This window comes from Panthera onca, chromosome C1, assembly GCF_046562875.1.
Source record: "Panthera onca isolate mPanOnc1 chromosome C1, mPanOnc1 haplotype 2, whole genome shotgun sequence".
Lineage (NCBI taxonomy): Eukaryota > Metazoa > Chordata > Mammalia > Carnivora > Felidae > Panthera > Panthera onca.
The window spans coordinates 58,323,901-58,348,908 of record NC_138346.1 but is presented as its reverse complement, the minus strand read 5'-3'; the positions used below and the strand labels follow the sequence as shown (position 1 = coordinate 58,348,908).

The window sequence follows — 25,008 nt, the reverse complement described above, 5'->3', positions numbered from 1 at the left end:
ATGGGTCCTCTTAGGAGTCTCTGCCAAGATCAGCAGTAGGATGCTAGCTCATGCTAATAGGAGAACAATCAAAAGCCCTTGGATTTACGAGTCCCCATTGATCTTAGGTCAATTCTTTTCAGTATTTAAGCTCCCTTGAAAAAAGAAGCTCTAAGTTACTAAACATCTAGGAGGAGATAGATTACTTGCATCATTTGAGAAAGCAGTGCAGATTCTTACTAGGAACATGGGCCGATTTTTAGAGATTATAAATAGATTGATAGCTGAAGGGAAGTGACCTAGGGATACAGGGTTACCTTCAACTTACAAAACTGACATTTCTATAAAGTTGTAAGTGAAAGGTCATATTGGAGCCTGTTTTCTCACGGACAGACCAGTCAGGGAGATTCAGTACCCTTCACTCCATAACAACATGTTAACATAAATAACATTTTTTTGAAAAAGAACTATACTTAAAAAAAAAAAAAAAAAAGAAAAGTAACTATAGTTTCCAAAGCAAAAATAGAAGAATGGCATTGTTTTCATTTTTGTAAATAATTAAGTCACACAATCTACTTCTGTATTTGATCTGTTGCAATATGTTGTTTTGGTTGAAGTGTTTAATGACAATCTAGCCTCACGTAGCCGTGCAAGCGGCAAAGGGAAGACCTTGTGAAACCCCTGAAAGAAAGGTTCTAGGGGCCCTCATTAGTTTTCAGACCACACTTTGAGAATCACTGGTGTACATTCCAGGAAGAAAGGGGTGTGAGGGGGAACTACCCAATTAATGAGTTGACAACTTTTTGAAAGATAAGGAGTCTGAGCTAAGGCATATGGGGGACTGCAGTATTCTAGACCAGTACTCTCAAAGCTTAATGTATATACAAATCACCTGGGATCTTGTTAAAATTCAGATTCTGGTTTAGAAGATCTGGTGTGAAGCTCCAGAACCTATATCTCCGACAAGCTCCCAAGTGATGCTAACACTGCTGACCCCTGGACCTCACTTTGAGCAGCAGTGCTGTATATATCGTGATATACACATCACCAGAAAGCCTTTAACAAAATGCGCTGCTGAGCTTGTGTATATGTGTGGTGAAGGAGGAGGGTAGGATAAGGGTGGGTGGAGGGAAAAGAGGAGTATAAACAAAGCCATGTTATCTACTTTCCAAAAAATCTGTAAAAACGATGATATTGCTTATAAATCCTATACTATCACAAGTTTCGACTGCTACGTATCAGCTATCTCTACATCAAAGCAAGCTAAGGCATAATGTTGCTATTGGCAGAGACAGTCTAACTGCTTTGTCTGTTGAGGCAGAGGAGGATGGTACTGGATCTGAAAAAAATAATAATTTTTGGCCATAGTAATGTAAAGTATTGGGCAAGTAATTGACGGACGATGTATTGAGGTCTTAAGTCCAGAATATTATCAACAGAATAATACCATGAAATTACTAAATTAATATATGCTCGGCATGTAGAAAATTCAACAACTCATAATTTCGTGTGTAGAAATCACATATTTTAAAAGCCTTTGCAGAGGATAGTACTGAAACAACACATATCATCCTCTCCCAAACATTTAACACCCAAACCTACCCACATTGGCTAAAAGTGCCAAATAGAATTTAAAACTTACCAGGGCGCCTGGGTGGCTCAGTCGGTTAAGCGTCCGACTTCGGCTCAGGTCACGATCTCACGGTCCGTGGGTTCGAACCCCGCGTCGGGCTCTGGGCTGATGATGGCCCAGAGCCTGGAGCCTGCTTCCGATTCTGTGTCTCCCTCTCTCTCTGACCCTCCCCCGTTCATGCTCTGTCTCTCTCTGTCTCAAAAATAAATAAACGTTAAAAAAAAAAATTAAAAAAAAAAACTTACCGAAGAACTATGAATATATATATATATATATATATATATATATATATATACATACATTCTCAAATCATATTTCTCACTTATCTACAATCCTTCCTTAAACTTCAGTGACATTCATTTTTTTTTTAAGTTTATTTTTATTTATTTTGAGAGAGAGATAGAGAGCAAGCCAGGAAGTGGCAGAGAGAGAGAGAGAGAGAGAGAGAGAGAGAGAGAATCCCAGGAAGGCTCCGCACTGTCAGCACAGAGCCCAGTGCGGGGCTTGAACCCACAAACCATGAGATCATGACCTGAGCTGAGGGCAGACGCTTAATGGACTGAGCCACCCAGGCATCCGGGCATTCATTTCTACCTAACTTTAGCTCCTCAGCAAATTCTTTTTTCATTCGTTGGACCTACTTACCTTCAAGAGCTTGCACTCTGAAGTTCTTTAAATTTCTTGTCTATTTGTTGGCTCTTACTGAAATGGATCTTCCGCTGTTTTGTACCCTCCGGGCCCTTGACTGTTCTAGCGCTGTTTTATTTACATAAAATACATATAACAAAATTTACCATCGTAACCATTTTCAGTTTATGTTTCAGTGATATCAAATACATTCCTAATGTTGTGCAACCAGCATTATCATCCATGTCCATAGCTCTTCATTTTGTGAAACTGAAACTCCATACCTGTTAAACTGGAACCCCTCCCCTTTCTCCTTCCCCCAGCCCCTAGCAACCACCATTCTACCTTCTGTCTCAATGATTTTGACTACTCTAACTACCTAAGTGGAATCATACAGTATTTTGTCTTTTTGTGACAGGTTTAGTTCACTTAGTATGATGCCCTCATGGTTTATCGACATTGTAGCCTGTGTCAGAATTTCTCTCCTTTTAAGGCTAAAAAATATTCCATTGTATGCATATACCACATTTTGCTTATCCAGTCATCCATTGATGGACACTTGGGTTGCTGCCATATTTAGCTATTGCGAATAATGCTGCTATGAACATGTGTGCAAGTATCTCTGCAAAACCTTGCTTTCAGTTCTTTGGGGTACATACCCATAAGCGGAATTGTTGGATCTCATGGTAATTCTACTGGTAACATTTTGAGGAACTACCATACTGTTTTCCACAGCAGCGGCACCATTTTACCTTCCTCCCAACAGTGCACAAGAGTTCCAATTTCCCCACATCCTTGCCAATGCCTGTTTCTTGTTTTGTTTTCAGAGTAGCCATACTATAGGTTGTGAGATGATATCTCACTGTAGCTTTGATTTGCATTTCCCTTATTATTAGTAATGGTGAGCATCTTTTCGTGTACTGGTCAATGGGGGGCAGAGTTAAGATGGCAGAGAAGTAGGGGGACTGGGATTTTCCTCCTCCCTCAGATACAGCTGTGTTGAGGCCAGCTTACTTGCAACACCCAGGAAATCGATCTGAGGAGTGGCACAAAGATCTCCACAGTTGGAGGGAGACAGCATGGTGGTATCGAGGTGTGTGTATGTGAATTGGGGGAGAAAAAAACGGTGTAGGCACAGAGGGGAGGGAACCCCTTCTATGGAAAGACAAAAGGGTGAGAAAGGGAGAGAAAGGCTGTGAAATTGCCCTATTGAGTTAGCACAAGAGGCAAACCTCTCCAGACCACGGACTGGGGGACTGGGGAACGAGAAATAGGGAGGGTGCCAGTTTCTATTTTGCAAACAGCCTTAGGAGCTGAAACTCGGAGGTTTCAAAAGTGCGCGACTTTCTCCGGAGGGAAGGCCAGTCTGTGCGCGTGTGCTGGCTGGCAGGGGAAGGAGCCGCTCAGGGCATGGTAGCGATCTCAGGGGTGCCCTAGGAGAGAGCAGTCTCCTCCGAGTACTGTGAGCCCCTGCATGTGCCAGCCAAAGAAAGCCCTTTTATCAGCAGAGCTGAGTGACGCTGCACCACGAAAGGGTCCACTCGGTGCAGGGTCCTTTAAGACTTTGGGTTTTGAATCCCAGCCGAGCACCTAGGAGGCGGGGGAGAACTGGGGAGCAGGGCTAGCCGGCCACCCATGCTACACTGTGAGGGCTGAGGGCTGCCTGAACAGTGTGGTTTGAGACACCCGGTCAGGGGAGGAGAGATCGGGGTGTCGCCATTCTTCTCCCCAACACCAGCATGATGGGACTGGGAGAGCAACACAGCGGCCCCCGGGGGAAGTGGGACCCGCTTACACCTGAGCCCTCCCCTCCGTGCGTGGCAACTGCTTATCTACTGGAGCTGACTGACCCGATACAGCCTGCCTCTCTCCTCCAGGCCAGCACAGCCACTGGTCCCAGGCACCAACAGACGAACTGTTAATTTTTTGTTTTTCTTTGTCTTTGTCTTCTTTTTCTTTCTGCCCTCTTATTTTTTTTCTTTTGGAACCAGGCTTATAGTTTCTGATTTGTTTTTGGCCAATTCTTATTTTATATTTACATCTATCTATATCTACATACCTCTCTATAGTATATATAGATGTAGGTCTATAGATATAAGATAGATATAGAAATGTATCTATATATAATTTTTTGTTTGCTTGTTTGATCAGGCGTTTTTACTCTCTTCTTTTTACACTTTTTTCTATCTCTTCTTTACTTTCCTTTCTCTTTCTCTGGATTTAGCCTTATAGTTTTGTTTTTTTTTTATTTTTTATTCTGGTTGGTCTTCTTTTCTCCCCTTTCGTTTTTCTCTTTTATGGGATCAGGCTCCTCCCCTCCTTTTTCCCTTTTTTTCCAGGGTTACTTCAAAGAACAAATCAAAGCACACCTGGCTGAAGGTCCAAACACTCACTACTACAAGCAAGAAGGAGCTTTGCAGAGGACTGACCAGTGAGATAGAACAGCCAAAACACAACAACAGACTGTCTGCAACATACACCAAGAACGCTTCCTGAAGCACCAGGCCCTGGACAGTATATGACCCCTTTTTAATATAGTAGTTCTTGCAGGTGCAGGAATATAACAAGCTATTAAAATACACGTAAGACAGAAAGTTACCCAAAATGACAACATGGAAGAATTCTCCTCAAAAGAAAATTTGGGAAGAAATGACAGCCAGAAAATTGTTCAAAACAGATATAAGCAATATATAAGAACAAGAATTTAGAATAACAGTCATAAGACTAATAGCTGGGCTTGAAAACAACATAGAAGACAGCAGAGAAGCTTTTGCTGCAGAGATCAAAGATCTAAGAACTAGTCGTGATGAATTACGAATGTACAAATGAGATGCAAAATAAACTACATACAGTGACAGCAAGGATGGAAGAAGCAGAGGAGGGAATAGGTGAAATAGAAGATAAAATAGGTGGAAAATGATGACTCTGACAACAAAGAGGGAAAGGAAATTACTAGATCACAAGGGGGAGAATTAAGAGAGCTGAGTGATTCCATGAAACATAACAATATCCATATTAGAGGAGTTCCAGAAGAAGAGTGAGAGAAAGGGACAGAAGGTTTATTTGAACAAATTATAGCTGAGAACTTCCCTAATCTGGGGAAGGAAGCAGACCTCCAAGTCCAGAAGGCACAGAGAACTCCCTTCAAAATCAACAAAAACAGGTTAACACCATGACATATCAGTGAAACTGGCAAAATACAAAGATAAAGAGAATTCTGAAAGCAGCTAGGGACAGATGGTCCTTAACCTGTAAGGGTAGACACATAAGGGTAGTAACAGATCTGCCCACTGAAACTAGGCAGGCCAGAAGGGAGTGGCAGGAAATGTTCAATGTGCTGAATAGGAAAAATATGCAGCCAAGAATCCTTTATCCAGCAAGGCTGTCATTCAGAATAGAAGGAGAGATAAAGGCTTTCCTAGACAAACAAAAACTAAAGGAGTTCATGATCACTAAACCAGCCCTGCATGACTACAAAGCAAAGACTACAAAGGACCAGAGACATGGCCACAAACATGGAAATCTACAGATAACACAATGGCACTAAATCCGTATCTTTCAACAATCATTCTGAATGTAAATGGATTAAATGCCTCAATCAAGACATAGGGTATCAGAATGGATAAAAAAAAAAAACAAAACCCCATGATCCATCTATGTGCTGCCTACAAGAGACTCATTTTAGACCCGAGGACAACGTGCAGATTGAAAATGAGGAGATGGGAGAACCATCTATCATGCTAACGGATGTCAAAAGAAAGCTGGAGTACCCATACTTATATGAGACAAACTAGATTTTATTTTATTTTAAATGTTTATTTATTTCTGAAGGAGAGACAGAGAAACAGAGCATGAGCAGGGCAGGAGCAGAGAGACAGGGAAACACAGAATCCGAAGCAGGCTTCAGGCTCTGAGCAGTCAGCATAGAGCCTGATGCAGGGCTCGAACCCACGAACTGTGAGATCATGACCGGCGCCGAAGTCCGCTACTTATCCAACTGAGCCAGCCACCCAGGCACCCCAGACAAACTAGATTTTAAAATAAAGACTGTAACAAGAGATGAAGAAGGGCATTATATCATAATTAAGGGGTCTATCCATCAAGAAGAGCTAACAATTGTAAATGTTTATGCCCCAATGTGGGAGTATCCAACATATAAATCAATTAGTCACAAACATAAACAAACTTATTGATAATACCATAATTGTAGTGACTTTAATACTCCACTTAACAACAATGGACAGATCATCTAGGCAGAAAAATCAATAAGGAAACAATGGCTCTAAAGGACACTGATATTGGACCACATGGACTTAACAGATATAGTCAGAACTTTTCATCCTAAAGCAGAATATACATTCTTCTTGAATGCACATGGAACAGTCTCCAAAATAGATCACATACTAGGTCACAAAACAGCCCTCAACAAATACAGAAAGATTGAGATCATACCATGCATATTTTCAGATCACACAACCATGTACTGGTTACCCATCTGAATATCTTCCTCAGGGATATGGCTATTTAAGTCCTTTGAACATTTTACAATTGTGTTGTGTTTTTATTGAGTTTTAGGACTTCTCTATATATTGTGGATATTTTTAAGCCCTTATCAAATACAGGATTTGCAAATGTTTTCACCCATTTTTGTATGATGTCTTTTTACTCTGTTGACTGTGTCTTTTACTGCACAAAATTTAAAATTTTCATCTTAAATTTATCTAATTTTGTTATTTTATTGCCTTTCTTTGGTGTCATATCCAAGAAACTATTGCCAAATCCAGTGTCCTGAAGCTTCTGCCTATTCTTCATTTTTGGAAAGTGTTTATTTAGAGAGTGAGCTCGTGTGCTTGTGCACGTGAACACAAGTGGGGGAAGGGCAGAGAGAGAGGGAGACAGAGAATCCCAAGCAGCCTCCTGCTGTCAGTGCAGAGCCCAAGGAGGGGCTCAATCTCAGGAACCATGAGATCATGACCTGGGCCGAAATCAAGAGTCAGATGCTTAACTGACTGAGCCACCCAGGCACCCTGCCTTGTTTTCTTCTGAGAGCTTTGTAATTTTAGGTCTTGTATTTAAGTCTTTGATCCATTTTGAGTTAATTTTTGTATATGTTGTTAGATGGGGGTCCAACTTAATTCTTTTGCATGTGGATATCCAGTTTCCGAGGTCCCCATTTGTTGAAAAGTCTATCATTTCCCCCATTGAATGGTCTTGGCACTCTTACCAAAATTGGGACTTATTGGACTATATACGCAAGGATTCATTTCTGGGCTGTCTATCCAATTGGTCTACTCTTTCCTTATGCCATTAACACTCTTGATTATTGCAGCTTTGTGCTGTTTCAGTATAAGGAAGTTCATATATCACTTTTTAAACTTACTCTACCCCTTCCTTTAGTTCTTTCATCATCTCTGAGATGGTTGTTTTAAAGTCTTCATCTAGATATCTGCTATCAGGTCTTTTTCAGGGACAGTCTATTTTCCCTTTGAACGGGCGCTACTTCCCTGTTTTTAGAATGCCTTGTGATTTTTTTGTTGCAAACTAGATATCTGAATAATGTGGTATCTCTGGCAGATTATCCTTCTTTCCTAGGGTTTTTTTTGTTTAATTGTTGTAAATGATCTCTGTGCCAAGGATTAGCCTGATGTGTAAACTTAACTGTTTTCTCAGGTCTTTTCTGAGCCTGTGCCTTTTCTCGGACACGAGTGATCACTTTCAACTTTTCCCTGTATATGCAGTTGTTTTTGAATGTCCTAGTCTTTAGTATCTGGCTCCCAAAAGGGGAAAGAGAAAAAAGGGTGGAAATGAATACCAGCTCTTTAAATCCCCTGAAGTCACTTCAGTTGGGAGTGGAGAGGGGCTTGTAACAATTAAGGGAGGTACAGCAACAATGGCCACCTTTGTCTTTATCTGTACCTCTGTAATCAGAAGTAGCAATCTGTGATAAAAGCACTGATGACCAGTATTTGGAGGGCAGGGTTCATTTTGCTTACCCTGGCTCCTGTAAGCCGTGTGTAAGCTGCTCCAGGAAGATGTACATAGTGGCCTGCCCTGGGGCTGGGACTGAGGGTTGGCAGCTGCTACTCTATGAAGACCTGAAATTGAAATTAACCCCAATTTACAGTCCAAGCCTTCCTTTGGAAGTTGCAAGCCTTTACTAGACCAGAGTTCCAAGATAGTTCTAGTAGATAGGACAGTGCAATTGCTGTGTAGGTGGTGAAGATTCTTGGTGCTTCCTACTCCATCTTTCCAGAATCCCCTTGACCAGCCTCTTTTATTCCAACTTGTCACTATTGTGGCTCTACTCATTCCTTACCCAGTTTGAAGCTCACAGGTCAGCCTGTTGAACAATGTGCTGGCTTGCTGTTGCTTAGAGCCCCTTTGACCTGTCATTTCTTCTTGTCAATAACCAGACTTGAATAATCCTCACTGCTCTTTATGAGTTTGTGTTAACAAACTTTCCAATATTACTGGGTAGTCATATAGTAAGGTTAACGAGATTCATTACCAACTCAGGTTACTATCGGGAGCTGGGTTCTTACTGCTGCTCTGCGCTGCTTTTATTCATATCTACTCCATACCAAACACCATTCCTTTCCTCTTTTCAAGCCCACAAGGCTATCTGTAAAATTATACTTCCATTTTTTGCTTTAAATTCTATAACAAAACAGTTTCTCCCAAATCAGCTTTTCCTTTGTCATCCCTTACAAAAAAAAAAAAAAAAAAAAGGAAGAAAGAAAAAAAAAAAAATCAAAGCATGGGCTTTGGAATCAAGGAAGGTCTGAATCTGGACCCTGACATTGCCACTTAATGGCTATGTGATTTGGGGAATTAACCCCTCTGGGCTTTTTTTTCTCTTCATCTTTCCTCCCTAATTATGGAAGATTGTCATCGAGGACTAAATTACCTAAGATACATTAAGTTCCTAGGACAGGGAGTGGCACTTGTGTGATGCACATACCCTTGTCCTTCCACAATTGGTTCCCAAGATCTAGACATCAAATCTTACAGGTACAATTTCTATATTCTTCTTTAACATACTCCATGTAGTATTAGAAACAAACTACTGTTGAATCAACTAGCATCCCCAAATTCTAGTGATAACCAATGCTTTAGCAACTTTTGGCTTTAAAAATATAGCCAATTCAGCTTACTTTTTGGTATTTGGTTTTTAACGAGAGCCTTGTTCAAGTCTTGTTCAAGAAACTAGATGCTAATTAGATTTTCTTCTTAGAAACTCTACTTTGTTCAAGTCTTGTTCAAGTCTTGTTCAAGAAACTAGATGCTAATTAGATTTTCTTCTTAGAAACTCTACTTTGTTATAGGACACTTAATTGCTAAATGTGAGACATAACTGAAAAGCAACCCCTCCCCCCAGTTTAACAAGACTTCAATTCCTAAAAAGCTGACATTTATTTTTAGATCCAGCTGTGTAATACTAGCCAAGTTAGTCTTGGAAGGTAATTCTGCTCCTAGGTATTGCTAGACCCTACAACTCATGTCAGCTCTTAAAAACACAAAACCATCTCAAGCAATTAACTATTTTGGTTTAATTTATCATGTTTCATAGAAGCTGAAAACACATATTTCTCCTTTATATGGATAACCAAAAGCCCTACAAATTACAATATGCAGAATACTATATAAGAGAATTTTCATGAAATTGGATCTTTTTCATCATGGGCCAACAGCCGTAGTTTCCTCTGACTTATACAGCATCTATCTGAATGCATATTCTTCTTTATGATGATCTAAATTTAGGTAAGTACAAATCACAGCAAAAATTAAAGTTTTTACCTTTAATGAAATGACCTTGGAAATAACGTACATTTCCATGACACCAACACTATAGTTTTCGGAGTCACAGTAAGATACACAGAATTACATCCGTAATTAATATGAATGCCAACATTTCAAGCAGTAATTTGTTACATGGCAAACAAAATCAAGAAAGCAACCATCAAACAAAAGAGACCCATAGCTTCAGACAAGGCAAATCCCAGGATAGCATATGAGAACAGCTGCTGCTTCAGCGAAGGATTTCTAAAAGAGACACAACACATATAATTGTTACTCTGAAATATTATTTGAATTTCAGAATGTTTGGTAAATGCTAAAGAATCAGATTATTACTGTGGGATCTTTGTAAACTGGGTGAGTCCTGGAAAAGTATTTGCCCAGCTCTCTTTTATTTCTGCCTTTGATATTCCTTTCTCCTCAATCCTAATCACATGGGGAAAAGGTAGGAAGCTAACTCTGTATGTCAATATACATGGTTAGTCTTCATCCATTTTAAGGGGTTCAGACATACTTGTTATCCCTGTGAAAGTATGTTCTGTACCTCTTAAGATCTAAGAGTTTAGAAATAAGGTCTTAAATAAAACGGGAAGTTGATACTTCTAAAGACTGTGCTGTTAACTATATTCCAAAAACAGCTTCACAATCAAGAGTACAGACTCTGAAGTCAGAATTAAAATTTATTTTCTGACACTTACTAGCTACTTGGGCAATCAGTGTAATTTCTACGTTGCTCATCCCTCACAGGTCACCTGGAGTATATCTCCAAGGGGTGTTGTGAGAGTTAAGTGGGCTCATGCATGCAAAGCCCTCAAAATACAATGCAAGACACAGAGTTGGCCCTTAATACTAAGTACTTATTATCTGACTAGTTTTCCAAGTTTCCAACTATGTCAAGCATGCTCTTAAAGTAGCTTATTTGGTGATAGAAATTACCTGGCATAACCAATGATAAGGCTGCCAAAGACTGTTCCAATACCAGCACCAGAACCAGCCACTCCCACAGTGGCAGCACCTGCACCAATAAATTTGGCAGCAGTATCGATATCTCTGCTGACTGCACTGGTCTGAAACTCCCTTTGGATTAGGTGGGACACACCAGTCCTGGACCCATTAAATACCGTAGAGCCCTAGACAAAAGGAAATAAAGGCAAAGGTCAAATCAATAATCACAAGTAGCTATTTTAATTACTCTCCTGTAAATGGTAGCTACTTCTCTATTTTGTAACTGAGTCTGAATAAATGGAAAAATCAAGAGTTTAGAATAATTCCAAAGCTGTAGAATAGGGAGAACAATATCCATTATAAGGCTGTTGAAAATTAAGAGACAGTGTATTTGAATATGCTTTTTGGCAGGGCAGGCTTTTCAATAACTGTAGCAAGGGTAATCTTAAATACAGGCATTCAAAACTATGTATTTAAATATACAGACGAACTGGACTCCATTTCTTGGACAACTCAAGTAGGTAAGTTTTGGATACAGAAGTTCCTTTCACTGGCTTACCCTCTGCACTATTTTTTTGACAAAAGGGTGGAAAAAGACTGCTCTCAAACCATTCACAAATGAGGTTTTTCCTCCCCTTTGATTAAAACCACAGGACTTACTTGGTAGGGTTACTCAATTTCTATTACTACTGCTATTACCTCTTCAGTCCTAGTCTCTGGTCGAGATAACACTGATGCAGAAATTGGTCTGTATGCAACTCTGGATCCAGCTCGGATCTATGAATGAAAAAAATATTCCAAATATTAACAGTGGATAAGACTTCAACGACCCTTCTTGTACCAGGAGTTCTAAAAAAGCAAGCAGCAAAAATGAATCAGAGAGCTTATGACTTTTCTGTACTGTCTGGTATCTTGCTGTTGGATTATTTTCAGTCCATGAAGGTATTTTAATAGTTCCAAAGTTGCTAATTAAAGTTTAAAGTGTGGTACATAACCTATTTGTAATAACCTGAATGAAACTTCTAAGAACAATTGGTGGAAAGAAAGCATTATTTTTAGATTTTCAGTTACTGTGGTGCCACAACTCAGATCAGAAAAACAGCAATAAACATGCCACATTCTTCAGTAAACTTACGGTGTAGCAACAAGTATATTGGAGTGTTGCTAGAAAAGCTTGTCATTTAAAATAGCCCATCAGTTAATATGAGTCCCACCACTTCCAAGATATTCCTATATGTCCGTTAATTATAAAATAAAAAGGCAGTTTAAGCAATTCTGTACCAACGTACGAATCATCGGGGAAATACTCTGACCATAAGGAATGTCTCGCAGTCCAGCGTCTCTGCCCTTGACCGTCCACTAAACTAAGGTCACAGAAAATCCCTTCAGAACCAAGACTTGATTCTCTAAGACAAGTCCCCCACATCCTCACTTCACCTAAAGCCTCCAAAATGGTTATGGAAATGACAGCCAGAGGCAGGAAGAAAGACTTTCGACTCCTCCACCACCTTCCTCCGCCCACACAGGGTGAGGCAAAGTCCCTCCTTCTGCAGCAGCGAGTTTGACCTACAGATAGGCAATGGAAAACGCTAATGCGGTCAAGTAGGCCTCAGGGGCCCCCAGCATCCTTAACAGCACCCCAACCTTCGCGCCGACCCCAACCCCACAGAGTCACCGAGGAGGTGGGGGAGGGGGCCGCTCCGGCACTAGCTGCAAGGAGGGTTTGACCTACAGCGAGCGAAGCGTGACAACTAGGCCGCGGCTGCGCCCCACCGCCCTACTGGTGGGGAGGAGCCGAGCGAGGTGGCCCAGGATCAGAAGGAAAGGCAGGAGAGGACACAGAGGGTAAGAGGTGAAGGGGTGAACTGTCCCCCGAAGTTCCCCATTCAACAACGTGTGCCGTGCCCCATTCAACAACGTGGACGCTCCGGGCCAAGAGCTCGGCCCTCCGCGTCCCGGCCCAGCCTGGGCTACGCACCAGAGCGGGGGTGCAGGCGAGCTTGGCGCAGGCGAACATCTTACAGTCTTCGGGGCGGCACGGCTGGAGAACGTGGGTGAATGGCGACGTGGGCTCTTCTGCTTCCCCTCTGCGGAAGTAAAGGGGCTTAAGGTCAAGTGCCCTCCAGGGCCCGTCCTTCCCACCCACGTCCCGCGGGCTCCCGAGCACGCCGTCGGCTCGGGCCCTCGTCCAGCAAGGCGCCAGCAGAATGAATGGATCCCGGCTGGACGCCGCTCCGGTCGGGCCAGGCCCGGCTGTCGCGCCCTCCGCTTACCTTCCCGGGAGGCGGCGGCGGCTACTGCGGCGGCAGAGGTCGAAGGAGCGGCGCGCGGCGCGCAGGCGCGGTCCGGCTCTTATCCGCGCCGCGGCACCCGGATGGAGAAGGCGGGGAAACGGGGCAGTAGGGAAGCCGCTCAAGGTCACTTTGTACCAACTTTATTGGCAACTAGTTGGGAAGGACAACGACAGTCCCACACAGGTGGGCTGGCGGGCAGGGGGTGGTGGAGGAGAAGCAGAAAGAAGAAATTGAAAATTGGTCCTGGCTGAGAGAATTGAACAGGTTGTTCCCCTTTTGATCTGAGCTGGCTGGAGGATAGCGTGACTTTTTCTTTTTCTTTTTTTTTTAAAATTTTCTTTTAATGTTTTTATTTATTTTTGAGACAGAGAGAGGGAGCATGAGCAGGGGAGGGGGAGAGAGAGAGGGAGACACAGAATCCGAAGCAGGCTCCAGGCTCTGAGCTGTCAGCACAGAGCCCGACACGGGGCTCGAACTCACAGACCGTGAGATCATGACCTGAGCCGAAGTCGGACGCTCAACCGACTGAGCCACCCAGGCGCCCCGTGACTTTTTCTTTAAATTGACACCTTGTGTGAGATTTGGCCTTTTAATCAGTTGTTCTTTCTCTTTACGGGAGGGGCCCCCTTCCCGGTCTTTCTCCTTTTTTGTGAAACTGGACTGTGTGTGTGCGTGGGGAAGGAGTTCAGTCACTGCTTGACCGACGAAATTAGGTCCCAGCAAAGCACATTTCTTTAAAGGAATCTGGAAAAGTATTCCAGAAGTATGGCTAATGGTTTGGGCGACAGAAGACGTGACCTAGAAATACTGGGACAAAGGAATGAGCATGTGAATAGATCAAAAAGTTATGTGACTGAGCATAAAGTTGCCTTTTGTAAAGTAAGGGGGGGTCAATTTTTCTTCCAGCTCTATGCTTGGAAAAAGTAAGGGATGTGATGTGTTTCGTGGGACTAAGGAAAGTCTGAGTATTTTCAAAACCCACCCAACTTTAACACTTGTTTTTGGTAACTTTGGACACATCATCTTCTTCGATGAATGCAGAAATGTCTCAGAAAAAAATGGCTCCTACTGAACTTCTGGTGGATCTAAAATTCTGTAAATTTTACTTAGTAGTTCTAACAAATGACTACTAGCAGTGATACAAGCTAACATAAAAGATTAAACATCTAGTATGACGAGCTGAAGGGATAGCTGGGGGCTGAAATCACACCCACTCCACCTAGAGAGTTGGCATGGGACAACATCCACCCAGAGGATCACCCTTTTTCTAGTTAGCACAAAGGTTCAGTATCATCTAGCAGCAACCCTGGGGAGAAGCCCTCAGAAGTAAAACATGAAGAATGAATAAGAATGTGTCACTGATCCAACTTCAAACACAAATGGCTCAAAATCACGTGAATGCTAGTCATTTTAGGCTCGATCTTTAGCCATAAAATAGAGATAATTCATGTAAATTCACACGTACAGTTCAAAGAGAGATTATTCATTTATTTTCTCAAGTATTTACTTCTTACCTGAAGTATGTAGTGTCCTGTGATGCCTACAGTAGAATAAACAAAGCTCTGTATTCATCAGAGTTCGCCAGAGAACCAGAACCAGTGGGAGATTAATTGATTAATTAATTATTGACTTATTTAGGAAGAATTAGTACATGTAGTTATGGAAGCTGACAAGTCCCATGATCTGCTGTCTCCAAGCTGGAGACCCAGGAAAGCCAGTGGTATAATTCAGTTAGAATCTAAAGGTCTGAGAACCAGGGAGGCTAATAGTGTAATTCCCAGTCTGAGTGCCAGAGATGAGATGAGATGTCCCAGCTCCATAGTGAGATGGGGGAAGAAGGGGACAAATTCTTCCTTCCTCTGCCTTTTGTTCTGTTCAGACCCTCAATGGATCAGATGATGCCCACCCACATTGGGGAGGACAGTCTAACAAGTCCACTGATTCAAATGCTAATCTCATCCAGAAACATCTTCACAGACATACTCAGAGATAATATTTAATCTAAGCACACCCATGGCCAGTCAAGTTGACTCAAAATTAACCATCACGTATCCTATACTTCAATAATAGATTCTCTTAGGGAAAAACTATCCTAAGTGGATTTGTGTACAGAGATGGTGTAAGGGAACTTCCTATTTCTTCAGCCATAAATGAGTAGCAGTAACTGTTGAGGAGGAGGAGGAAGCAGGAGAGAAGCCAGGGTTCCTAAGAGGATCACTTCCAGGGTGTATTTGGGTTAGGTGCCTATGGTAGGGAGAGGTGCAATCTAAGTCCAGGCTCCCAACTGTCAATATGTCGATTAGTAGGTGAGCTGGCCTAGAAGAGGAGGCAATAATAGGTCCTTGGTGTGTTCTACCAGAGTTTAAGTATTTATGAAGAATATGAGGTGTTCAAAGAACAGGTGTGTTAACCTGTGAGAATGGTGTGTGTGTGTGTGTGTGTGTGTGTGTGTGTGTAACAGAGAGAAGTGGATCTTGAGTGACACCAGCCATGTTGATAGGGGGTGGATATTTACACTGAGGAAGTTTGAAGAAAAACGGCACCTTCTGAGAGGAGTAAAGTGAGACCACAATGATGCACAGGGGACTTCTTTGAAAGTATTCAATTCTCTTCGTATTTTTTCTTAAATCGTGGAAAGAATCATCTTATGTTATGACCTCACAGTTTGGCAGTACCTGATAAGCCTGAGTGATGATGGCCTGGAGACGAAAGGAATGGTGCAATAAAGAGAAGTATGGGCAAGCATTCCCAAATATACGTGCAGCAATCCCTCCTACCCTGCATGCCCCTTTGCGATGGGACTTTGCCACTCATCAAGCAATAGAGTCTGTGTCCCTTCTCCTTAAATCTGGGCTAATCTTTTTTTTTAAGTTCGTTTATTTATTTTGAGGGAGAAAAGAGAGCGAGTGTGCACAAGCAGCGGGGGGGGGGGGGGGGGAGACAAGAGAGGGAGGGAGAGAAAGAATCCCAAGCAGGCTCCACACTCAGTGCAGAGCCCCACATGGGGCTCAATCTCGCTACTGTGAGATCATGACCTGAGCTGAGATTAAGAGTCAGATGCTTAAACGAGTGAGCCACCCAGGCACCCAAACCTGGACTAATCCTATGACTTGCTCTGACCCAAAGAATGCATTGGAAGTGACACTGTGTGAATTCTGGACTAGGTCTTAAGTAAGAGGTCTCATAACTTTCATTCTCTCCTTGGAAGCCAGCCATCACATCAAGAAACATGGGTTACACGGCTGACGGATGAGAAACCTTCTGGACAGGAAAAAAAGCCTCATGACAGAGAACTGAGGTGCCCCAGACATGTGAGTGAGGCCACGTTGGCTTCTCTAGCTTTAATCAAGCTTTCCCAGCCAACACCACGTAGAACAGAAATGAGCCTTGCCTAAATTCCTGACTCACAGAATCAAACGCCATGAAAAGGTTATTGTTTGAAGCTACTAAGAATTAGGGTGGTTTAATACACAGCCATAGGTAACTGAAACAGAAGATATTGTCCTCAAAATATTCATTCCTCCTTTGAGATCCATGTGGAGGCAGCAGCATCTTTTTTTTTTAATCTCTATGCCCAACATAGGGCTCAACTCCACGACCCCCAGATCAAGAGCTGCATGGTCCACCAACTGAGCCAGCCAGGCACCCCTTATAAAAATTTTTAAAATTGTTTTTAAGTAATTAGGAGGCAGCAGCACCTTAATGTGGGCAATTTCAGTTCAGAACTCCAGGCATAACTCAGAGAAAACCAGATAGAATCACATGTCTTATGCACTGACTCCCCTTTCCTTGAAATTCTGGGGTGGAATGGGGTTGTTACTGTTAAAACTATTGCATGGGGGGGGGGGCACCTGGGTGGCTCAGTTGGTTAAGTGTCTGACTTTATTTTAAAAATTTTTTTTTAATGTTTACTTATCTTTGGGAGAGACAGAGACAGAGTGCAAGTGGGTTAGGGGCACAGAGAGGGAGACACAGAATCCAAAGCAGGCTCCAGCTCTAGAACTGTCAGCACAGAGCCTGATGCAGGGCTCGAACTCATGAGCTGTGAGATCATGACCTGAGCCGAAGTCAGATGCTCAACTGACTGAGCCACCCAGGTGCCCCTAGTGTCTGACTCTTGATTTCCGCTTAGGTCACGATCTTGCTGTTCGTGAGCTTGAGCTCCATGTTGGCCTCTGGGTTGACAGTGTGGAGCCTGCTTGGGATTCTTTCTCTCTCCCTCTCTCTCTCTCTGCCCCTCCCCTGCTTGGGTTCTCTCTCACTGTCTCTCAAAAAAAAAAAAAAAAAAAAAAAAAAAAAGGTATTGCAAGGTAGTTCTAACCTGGACACATGGAAAGATGTTTAAGTTACCTGCTTTTGAGAGTTTTCATTTTAATACTAATTCTCACATTAGTGTGATTTAAAAATATACATATTATTTGTGGAAGTGAAAATCAGAAATGTGAGTTAAAAATATTCTGGGCTTTATTATAAAACTATTTTGCTTTTATTAAAATTTTTGTTTCATATCAGTGGCCTTAATTTGCTATCACTTTATTATTTTTATTTTTTTATCAAAAAAATTTTTTAACATTTATTTATTATTGAGAGACAGAGAGACAACAGAGGGTGAGTAGGGGAGGGGTAGAGAGAGGGGGAGACATAGAACCTGAAGTAGGCTCCAGGTTCTGAGCTGTCAGCACAGAGCCCGACGCGGGGCTTGAACTCACAAACTGTGAGATCATGACCTGAGCCGAAACTGGTCACTTAACCAACTGAGCCACTCACATGCCCCTCATTTTATCTTTTTTAAAGGAAAACAAACCTCCAAACCTGTGCTAATTCTATAGGATCATTGAAGTCAGATAAATGCTGGGTCCTCTCTTTGAACACAGTGAGTATACAGGAAAATGTAAGAGTTTTCATTATTATTGGGGTATATGAAAAATTAAACTAAGGTATATAAAGGATTGGAGACAAACAGATTAGTAAATGTTCTAGGACTAAGTTGTGTGGTGTGTGATTAGGGAAATAGCTTAAGAAAAAAGATTGGGCTGGTTAGAAAGTGCCTCATTTAGGGGTGCCTGGGTGGCTCAGTTGGTTAAGCGTCCGACCTTGGCTCGGGTCCTGATCTTATGATTTGTGGGTTTGAGCCCCACGTCGGGCTCTGTGCTGACAGCTCAGAGCCTGGAGCCTGTTTCAGATTCTGTGTCTCCCTCTCTCACTGCCCCTCCCCTGCTCCCAGTCTGTCTCTCTCTCTCTCTCTCTCAAAAATACATAAACATTAAAAAAAAAAAAAGTGCCTCATTGAGAAAGACTTGAGCTAGGATGAGATGGGATGATGTTTACAAAACACTTCTTGGCACCCCTCATATAAAACCTAACACTCTCAGGTCTGTCTAGGGTACTGATCACTTTCTGGTGCAGAAATTTTTGTTCCTAAACTTCATTTTTGACTCCTCTACAAATTTTTTTAGCTACTGTCATGCCATCCAGTGTAGTGGAATAGATTATTTACTAAATGACGCCAAAGAATTTAGTAAGGAATTAAACGTAAATGTACCTCTTTATGGCCTCGCAGAGGTTCAGATGGTCCAGGCTAAAATTTATATTAAAGAGTTGATATGGAACAGTATATTAATACAGTAAATATTATTATAGTAAATATTATTCCATCCTTTTTTCTTCTGGTAAGATGTCGCTAGTTATTGAGGAAAAAACAATTTTATGTCTCAGTTGATGATTCATGTAGAAAGACTATTTACGTGAGAAGAAAATGAATAAGTATGTGGATATGAGATCAGGTCCCTCTTGCCTCTTGCCTAGCAGACACCGCATAGGGAAGATAGTCAATAATATCGTAATAATGTTGTACGGTGACTTGTGGCGGTGATTACATGTATTGTGGCGAACACTGAAGACTGTATAGACTTGTTGTACACCTGAAACAAATATGACATTGTGTGTCAACTGTACTTCAATAATAGACAAAAAAATAAGTAAGTAATTTACTCACTTTTCACTTAATTTGTGGCAGATACAGCTAATTGCCTATCCAACATATGTTCTCCCTTTCTTAGTTACAGAACTAAGAACTGTCCACAGGTCAAAAATACTGAACTTCCCAGGTTTCCTTACAGTTAGGAATGGTCAGTGAAATGTGAGTTAAAGTCACTTGGTATTGCCTCTAAGAATGTGTACAAAAGGTGTAGATTCGACTGGCTCATTTCTTTTTTTCCTTTCCTTTTTTTTTTTTTTTTTTTTTCCTGTTTGGAATATGGATCCAATGTCTGGAGGTGAAGCAACAATCTTGTGCCCATGAGTATAGAAGCCAAACAGTAAGGATGAAGAAGTTGGGAACTAAAAGGAGACTGAGTTCTTTTTTTTCTTCTTTTTTTTTTTTTTTTAGCAGCTAGAGCTGCTTTTAACTGTCTACTTATGGACTTCGTGTCATATGTGAAAAAAACCTCTGTTTGTTTAAGCCACTGAGGTCAGTTTTCTGTTACATGCAGCTGAACACAGCACAAACTGACATATAATTCCATGAATCGACATCTCTGAAGTTTTTTTGGTCGTTGGGCTGTGATTACAGCAGAAATAGCTCTTTTCCCACAGAATTTACATTAACTTACATCTGTCTTTTTTCCATATTCCATGGTATATCTGACAGGGACCAGCCAGGAGACAGAGACCAGTTTAGTAATTTGAATGAGGAAAATTGAACATAGAGATTGCTAACCAATACAAAGTACCTACTACTAAGAAGGGTAGAGTGGATTGTAAAGGGGGTGCAGAAGTAGCAGCTGTCAAAAGAGCGACCACCCTTGGCTGAGGAAGAGTGAACAGAAAGAAGAACGTAGAGGTTAGACGAGAGGGCATGGCTGTCATAGGAACTCATAGTCCACTTGTGGTGACGGACTTTGCTGGAGGCACCCGCCACAAGTGAACCAGGAGGACTGCGGAGGTGAGCATAACCAGGCCTCTCTTGCAAACCAATCCATGGGCTCCACATCAGAGGGAAGAAAATTGTTTCCTCCAGCTCTGGCCTCACAGGGGTCTTTCCACCGTCTTCTTTTGGCAAAACCTAACATTCTTCCAGTTGTCAAAACAGAAATGCCCACAGCGTCCAGCTCTAGAATAGGGAAGCAAGGTAAAGAAGGATGGATTTGTAGCTGAGAAGTCATTAAGTTGATAACTGGCACAGATGGTAAGATTCTCAAGGGCAAGGATTAGGTCTAATTCATATTTATGTCTTCCACAGCACCTGACACAGGGGGTTAAACATAGTAGTCACTCAATAAATTTTTGCTCAATAACATATAAGGGATTTAGTATGTACAAAGTAGTTTGCGATAATTGTTTTTGTTCTTCTCTTTTGACTAAGATTGTCGTCTCTTTGTTCAAATTAGGATGATCTGTAGAATGCCTTTGTCTTTCTAGTATTGCAAAGTTCAATCTAAGAGAAACTGACGAACATTTTTTTGATCTGTGGCGTGAATTTGTTCAAACATTTTCGTGTGCTATGAAAGACTCTGTGTTTATACTCTCATATGCTTAATGAAGTCACTGAAAACCCAAATTACCAGAGCCCTTTATTGATCTAGTCTCTGATACAACCTAGTCTAGGCGGGAATGGGACATAAACCGAAGCCGCCACAAGTCTGAGTTGTGAAGTAAGCAATGTCTGTCTGCGGTTACCCTTTCACTTCTTTTTTCAATGCCTTTGGTTCATTCCTAGTCAACTTGCTCTTTTCTGCCAGCACCTGGTATCTTCATGGTGACTTCTGACTACGCGAGGTTCTCCATGGGAGCACCTACTGAAGCCACCTCTCTCCAGTGTCCAGCTTCTAAACTTCCATCCATGTCAAATATTAATCTCTTAGTGCTCATTTCAGCAGCACAGATGCCAATATACCAATATTATTGGTATTGATAGAGAAGATGAGCATGGTGCCAATGCAAGAACAACACACAAACTCAAATATTCCATATTTTTGTACTGTGCTGCCATCCATGTCAGAAGGAAGGGTGGGGAGGGGTGGGAGATGTGACTGCATCTGAGAAGCGGAAGGAATTCAAATGTATTTCCTATATTTAAAAACTAGAAGGTTCATAGATGGTTACCTGTGGGAGAAGAAATAGGTTGGAGGGGAAAAGAATAGAAGCTAGACTTCTTCTGGAATTCTTGGCTTTGTAGATTTGAATTTGGAACCATGAGAACCATTTGTCTTAATTGATTTGTTTAAAAAAATGAAAACAAAATTTAAAGTAAGCTCTACTCCCAGTGTGGGGCTTGAACTCATGACCCAAAGATCAAGAATCGCACGCTCTACCAACTGAGTTAGCCTGGGACCCCTCCACACAAACCATTTATGAAAGGAAATTTAGGGGCACCTGGGTGGCTCAGTTCCAACTTTGGCTCAGGTCATGATCTCACAGTTGATGCGTTCGAGCCCCATGTCGGGCTCTGTGCTGATAGCTCAGAGCCTGGAGCCTGCTTCAGATTCCGTGTCTCCCTCTCTCTCTGCCCCTACTCTGCTCGCGCGCTGTCTCTGTCTCTCAAAAATAAATAAAAATGTTTAAAAAATTAAAAAAAATGTAAATGTAAAAAAAATCCCTAAAAATTGAAGGTAAATGAAGCAAATGAATTTAACTGCATCTAGTCGGTACCCATAACTACACAGGGTAAATGCAAAGGTTTCTATAGATGAATAAAAACATAGCTCCTTGATCACTCTGCTTCATGCTATTTCTCCAATATGCCAACCATATTCCATCTCACAGAGCTGCAAGTCTGTGCCTTTAGCTTGGGCCATCTTTCCTCTGGATATTCACTTGGTTTACAACTCCATTTTGTTCAAGGCTTTGCTCAAGTCTCCTCTTAAGAGAGGCCTTCCTGGATCCCTTACATATCTTAATATTTCTTCAAAACACTTGCTGCTACTTGCCATTATTTGGCTCCTGCATTAGACTGTAAGTCCATGGTGGGAGGGACTTTGTTTTGTTCTTTGCTGTATCCACAGAGTCTAGAACATGCTTGGCCCGTTGAAAGGCACTCAGTAAATTTTTGAGCCAAGAGGGTGGAGAAGGAAGGGAGAGACTGTTAACTTTTTCTTCACACACCACTGTATTACTTGACAGGTTACCATGAGCGTGAATTACTTTTTTTTTATAGTTTTTTTTTTTTAATGTTTATTTTGAGAGAGAAAGCACAAACAGGGGAGGGGCAGAGAGAGAGGGTGACAGAGTATCCAAAGTGGGCTTTGTCCTGATGGTAACCCGATGCGGGGCTCGAACTCATGAACCACAAGATTATGACCTGAGCCGAAGTTGTACTCTTAACCAAGTGAACTACCCAAGTGCTCCATCAGTGTGAGTTACTCTTATGTTTTAAAAACCAGGATGTTAGGAAAGTTTTAATAGTTTGCAATCATTGATAAAATTTATTACATTATCCCCTATGTGGTACTTGCATTAATTAAACCAAAAGGAAGCATTATTTTTTTTAAATAATTTATTTTTAAGTAATCTCAACACCCAATATGGGACTCAAACTTGTAACCGCAAGATCAAGGGTCACATGCTCTACCAACCAAGCCAGTCAGGGGCCCCAGGGAAGCATTATTCAATGTTGACTTTCAGTTCTTGGTGATGGGCTTGGCTGTAGCCCCACATAATGATTTTTTTTTTTAATTTTTTAATGTTTATTATTGAGAGAAAGAGAGAGACACAGCATGAGCCAGCATGAGCAGGGGAGGGGCAGAGAGAGAGGGAGACACAGAATCCAAAGCAGGTTCCAGGCTCTGAGCTGTCAGCACAGAGCCCGACGCGGGGCTCGAACTCACAAACCATGAGATCATGACCTGAGCTGAAGTCGGACACTTAACTGAGCCACCCAGGCACCCCAGTGATTTTTAAATTACACTTGAAGTTATGGTAGGCTATCCCTGTTTTAAAGCACAACGTGTGTGTGCACGTGTGTGTGTGTACCTTATCTCTATCTTGGCTGAAGTTTCTTATATGTGATTGCAAGGCATCTTGCCAATTTCAGCTGTTTTTTAAGACAATTACATGTCCTGCTCTCCTTCAAGAAGTTAAATCCATTGATATTCAATGGACCCAGATATTCAGTTTAGGGTTAAGAGATAAGAAGTTTCACAACACTAACACAATGTGTGAGAGGACTCTTGCTTATCTAACTTTTCTGCTATTCTAGCCCTAGTGAGGTCTTTAAGGGTCATATTCCTAGTCCTAGTGCCATGTGATACAGACAGGGTCTTATGTCAATTTTGGGAGTTATAGGGTTTCTATATGACACCAGTGCATCATTCTAAGTGATGCTTTCTTTCCTTTTTACTTTTGGATTTTCATGACTCTGTGGAGCCTGGTGAGACCCATTTCAGAGCTCTGTCCTCCAAAACAGAAAAATAATTAATTTGTGTTGTTTTAAGCCACTCTGTTTGTGGTAGTTTGTTACAGCAGCCACGGGAAGCTAAAAATAGTCAAACCCTTTCTTGTCTGATTCCAGGCACAGGTTATCAATCTGGAGAGACAAATCAAAGATGGGATGGGGACTTAATTTTGGAATGCAGGCAGCTGAGTTGCCTGGCATTGTATGGGATAGGTCATTCATTATGGATCTGAGTTTAGTACAAGGTCAGGGAGATGAGCAGCAGGGGTGTGCTCTGACCAATAATGGCATGATCTCCAAGAGCATAGTAGGTATACTAGCCGGCTGACTAGGTCATAGGACCAGGCCTATCCTGGGCACCCGAAATTGGGAGGCCAGGAGAAGAGCCAGGTATCCAAGAAACTGGGCAGAAGTGTATCAGAAGGGAAGACTGATATCTTTAGGGAGGCAGTTATAGGAAGCTGATATATAATGTTGTTGAAATGCTGTTAAGCATAAAGCATCAGAGCACTTTCAGAACCACACTGACTTCTAGAAGAAGAGCTAGGAATATCTTTCTAGGTTGCCCTTCAAATTGCTCTTAGGATATAAAACCCTGTAGGATGAAGGTCATCAATGGCAGGGTGTTGGGTGGAAAGGGAATAGAGTGAGGGCCAGGAAATGTGAGGCAGTGTCAGTCCAATGATGAGTCAGTCATGGATAGGTCACTAGAGGGTAAAAGTCATAGGCTTCCATATTCACACTTCTTGACTATCCAGGGGTCTTGTCCAGGGACTCACTGGGCAGCAAGTCTCCATGTATTCTTTTCTTTTCTTCCCCCACCGAAACCACCTATTTAGGCCAATGTCTTTCTAGTATGAGTGTACTCTTAGTCTACTTGTCTTCATCTCGTCTCCTTCAGATTTATGTGTCATTTATGCAACAAGCATTTTATTTATTATATACAATTGTGAGACTGCTTTCCAAAGATATTTCATGGCTAAAAACTAAAATAAAATACACACTGGGCGCCTGGGTGGCTCAGTCAGTTAAGCGACCGACTTCAGCTCAGGTCATGATCTCACGGTCCGTGAGTTGAAGCCTCGTGTCGGTCTCTGTGCTGACAGCTCGGAGCCTGGAGCCCCCTTCAGGTTCTGTGTCTGCCTCTCTCTCTCTGTCACCCTACTCACCTACTCACACTCTGTCTGTCTCTCTCTCTCTCTCTCAAAAATAAACAAACATTAAATTTTTTAAAAAATAAAATGCATACTAACTAATGTAAAATTAAGATTTTTTTTCCCTGTCCCCTTGCCAGTCTGCTCTGAAAATCCTCTGGTCTGGCCAAAATAGTCCACTTGCCATTG

General features: G+C 41.9%; 1 protein-coding gene across 1 annotated transcript; it reads right to left on the bottom strand.

The window, feature by feature from the left end:
- Nucleotides 1-10,023: 10,023 nt before the first annotated feature.
- ATP5MC3 (ATP synthase membrane subunit c locus 3) lies at nt 10,024-13,379 on the bottom strand. Its single transcript, XM_060621791.3, has 5 exons — nt 13,255-13,379; nt 12,960-13,068; nt 11,681-11,758; nt 10,973-11,166; nt 10,024-10,282 (listed from the first exon to the last, which is right to left on the bottom strand). Exons 2-5 carry the CDS (start codon nt 12,996-12,998, stop codon nt 10,168-10,170), a joined length of 426 nt encoding a protein of 141 aa, XP_060477774.1. The 5' UTR covers nt 12,999-13,068; nt 13,255-13,379; the 3' UTR covers nt 10,024-10,167.
- Nucleotides 13,380-25,008: the final 11,629 nt, after the last annotated feature.

Excerpts from the sequence above, each read along its gene's own strand:
- ATP5MC3 (XM_060621791.3), bottom strand. The coding sequence starts at position 12,998 with ATGTTCGCCTGCGCCAAGCTCGCCTGCACCCCCGCTCTG. Across the intron at positions 11,167-11,680 it reads CAGAGACTAGGACTGAAGAG|GGCTCTACGGTATTTAATGG; the intron begins GTAATAGCAGTA and ends CCTTTTGTCTAG. Across the intron at positions 10,283-10,972 it reads CTTATCATTGGTTATGCCAG|AAATCCTTCGCTGAAGCAGC; the intron begins GTAATTTCTATC and ends TGTCTCTTTTAG.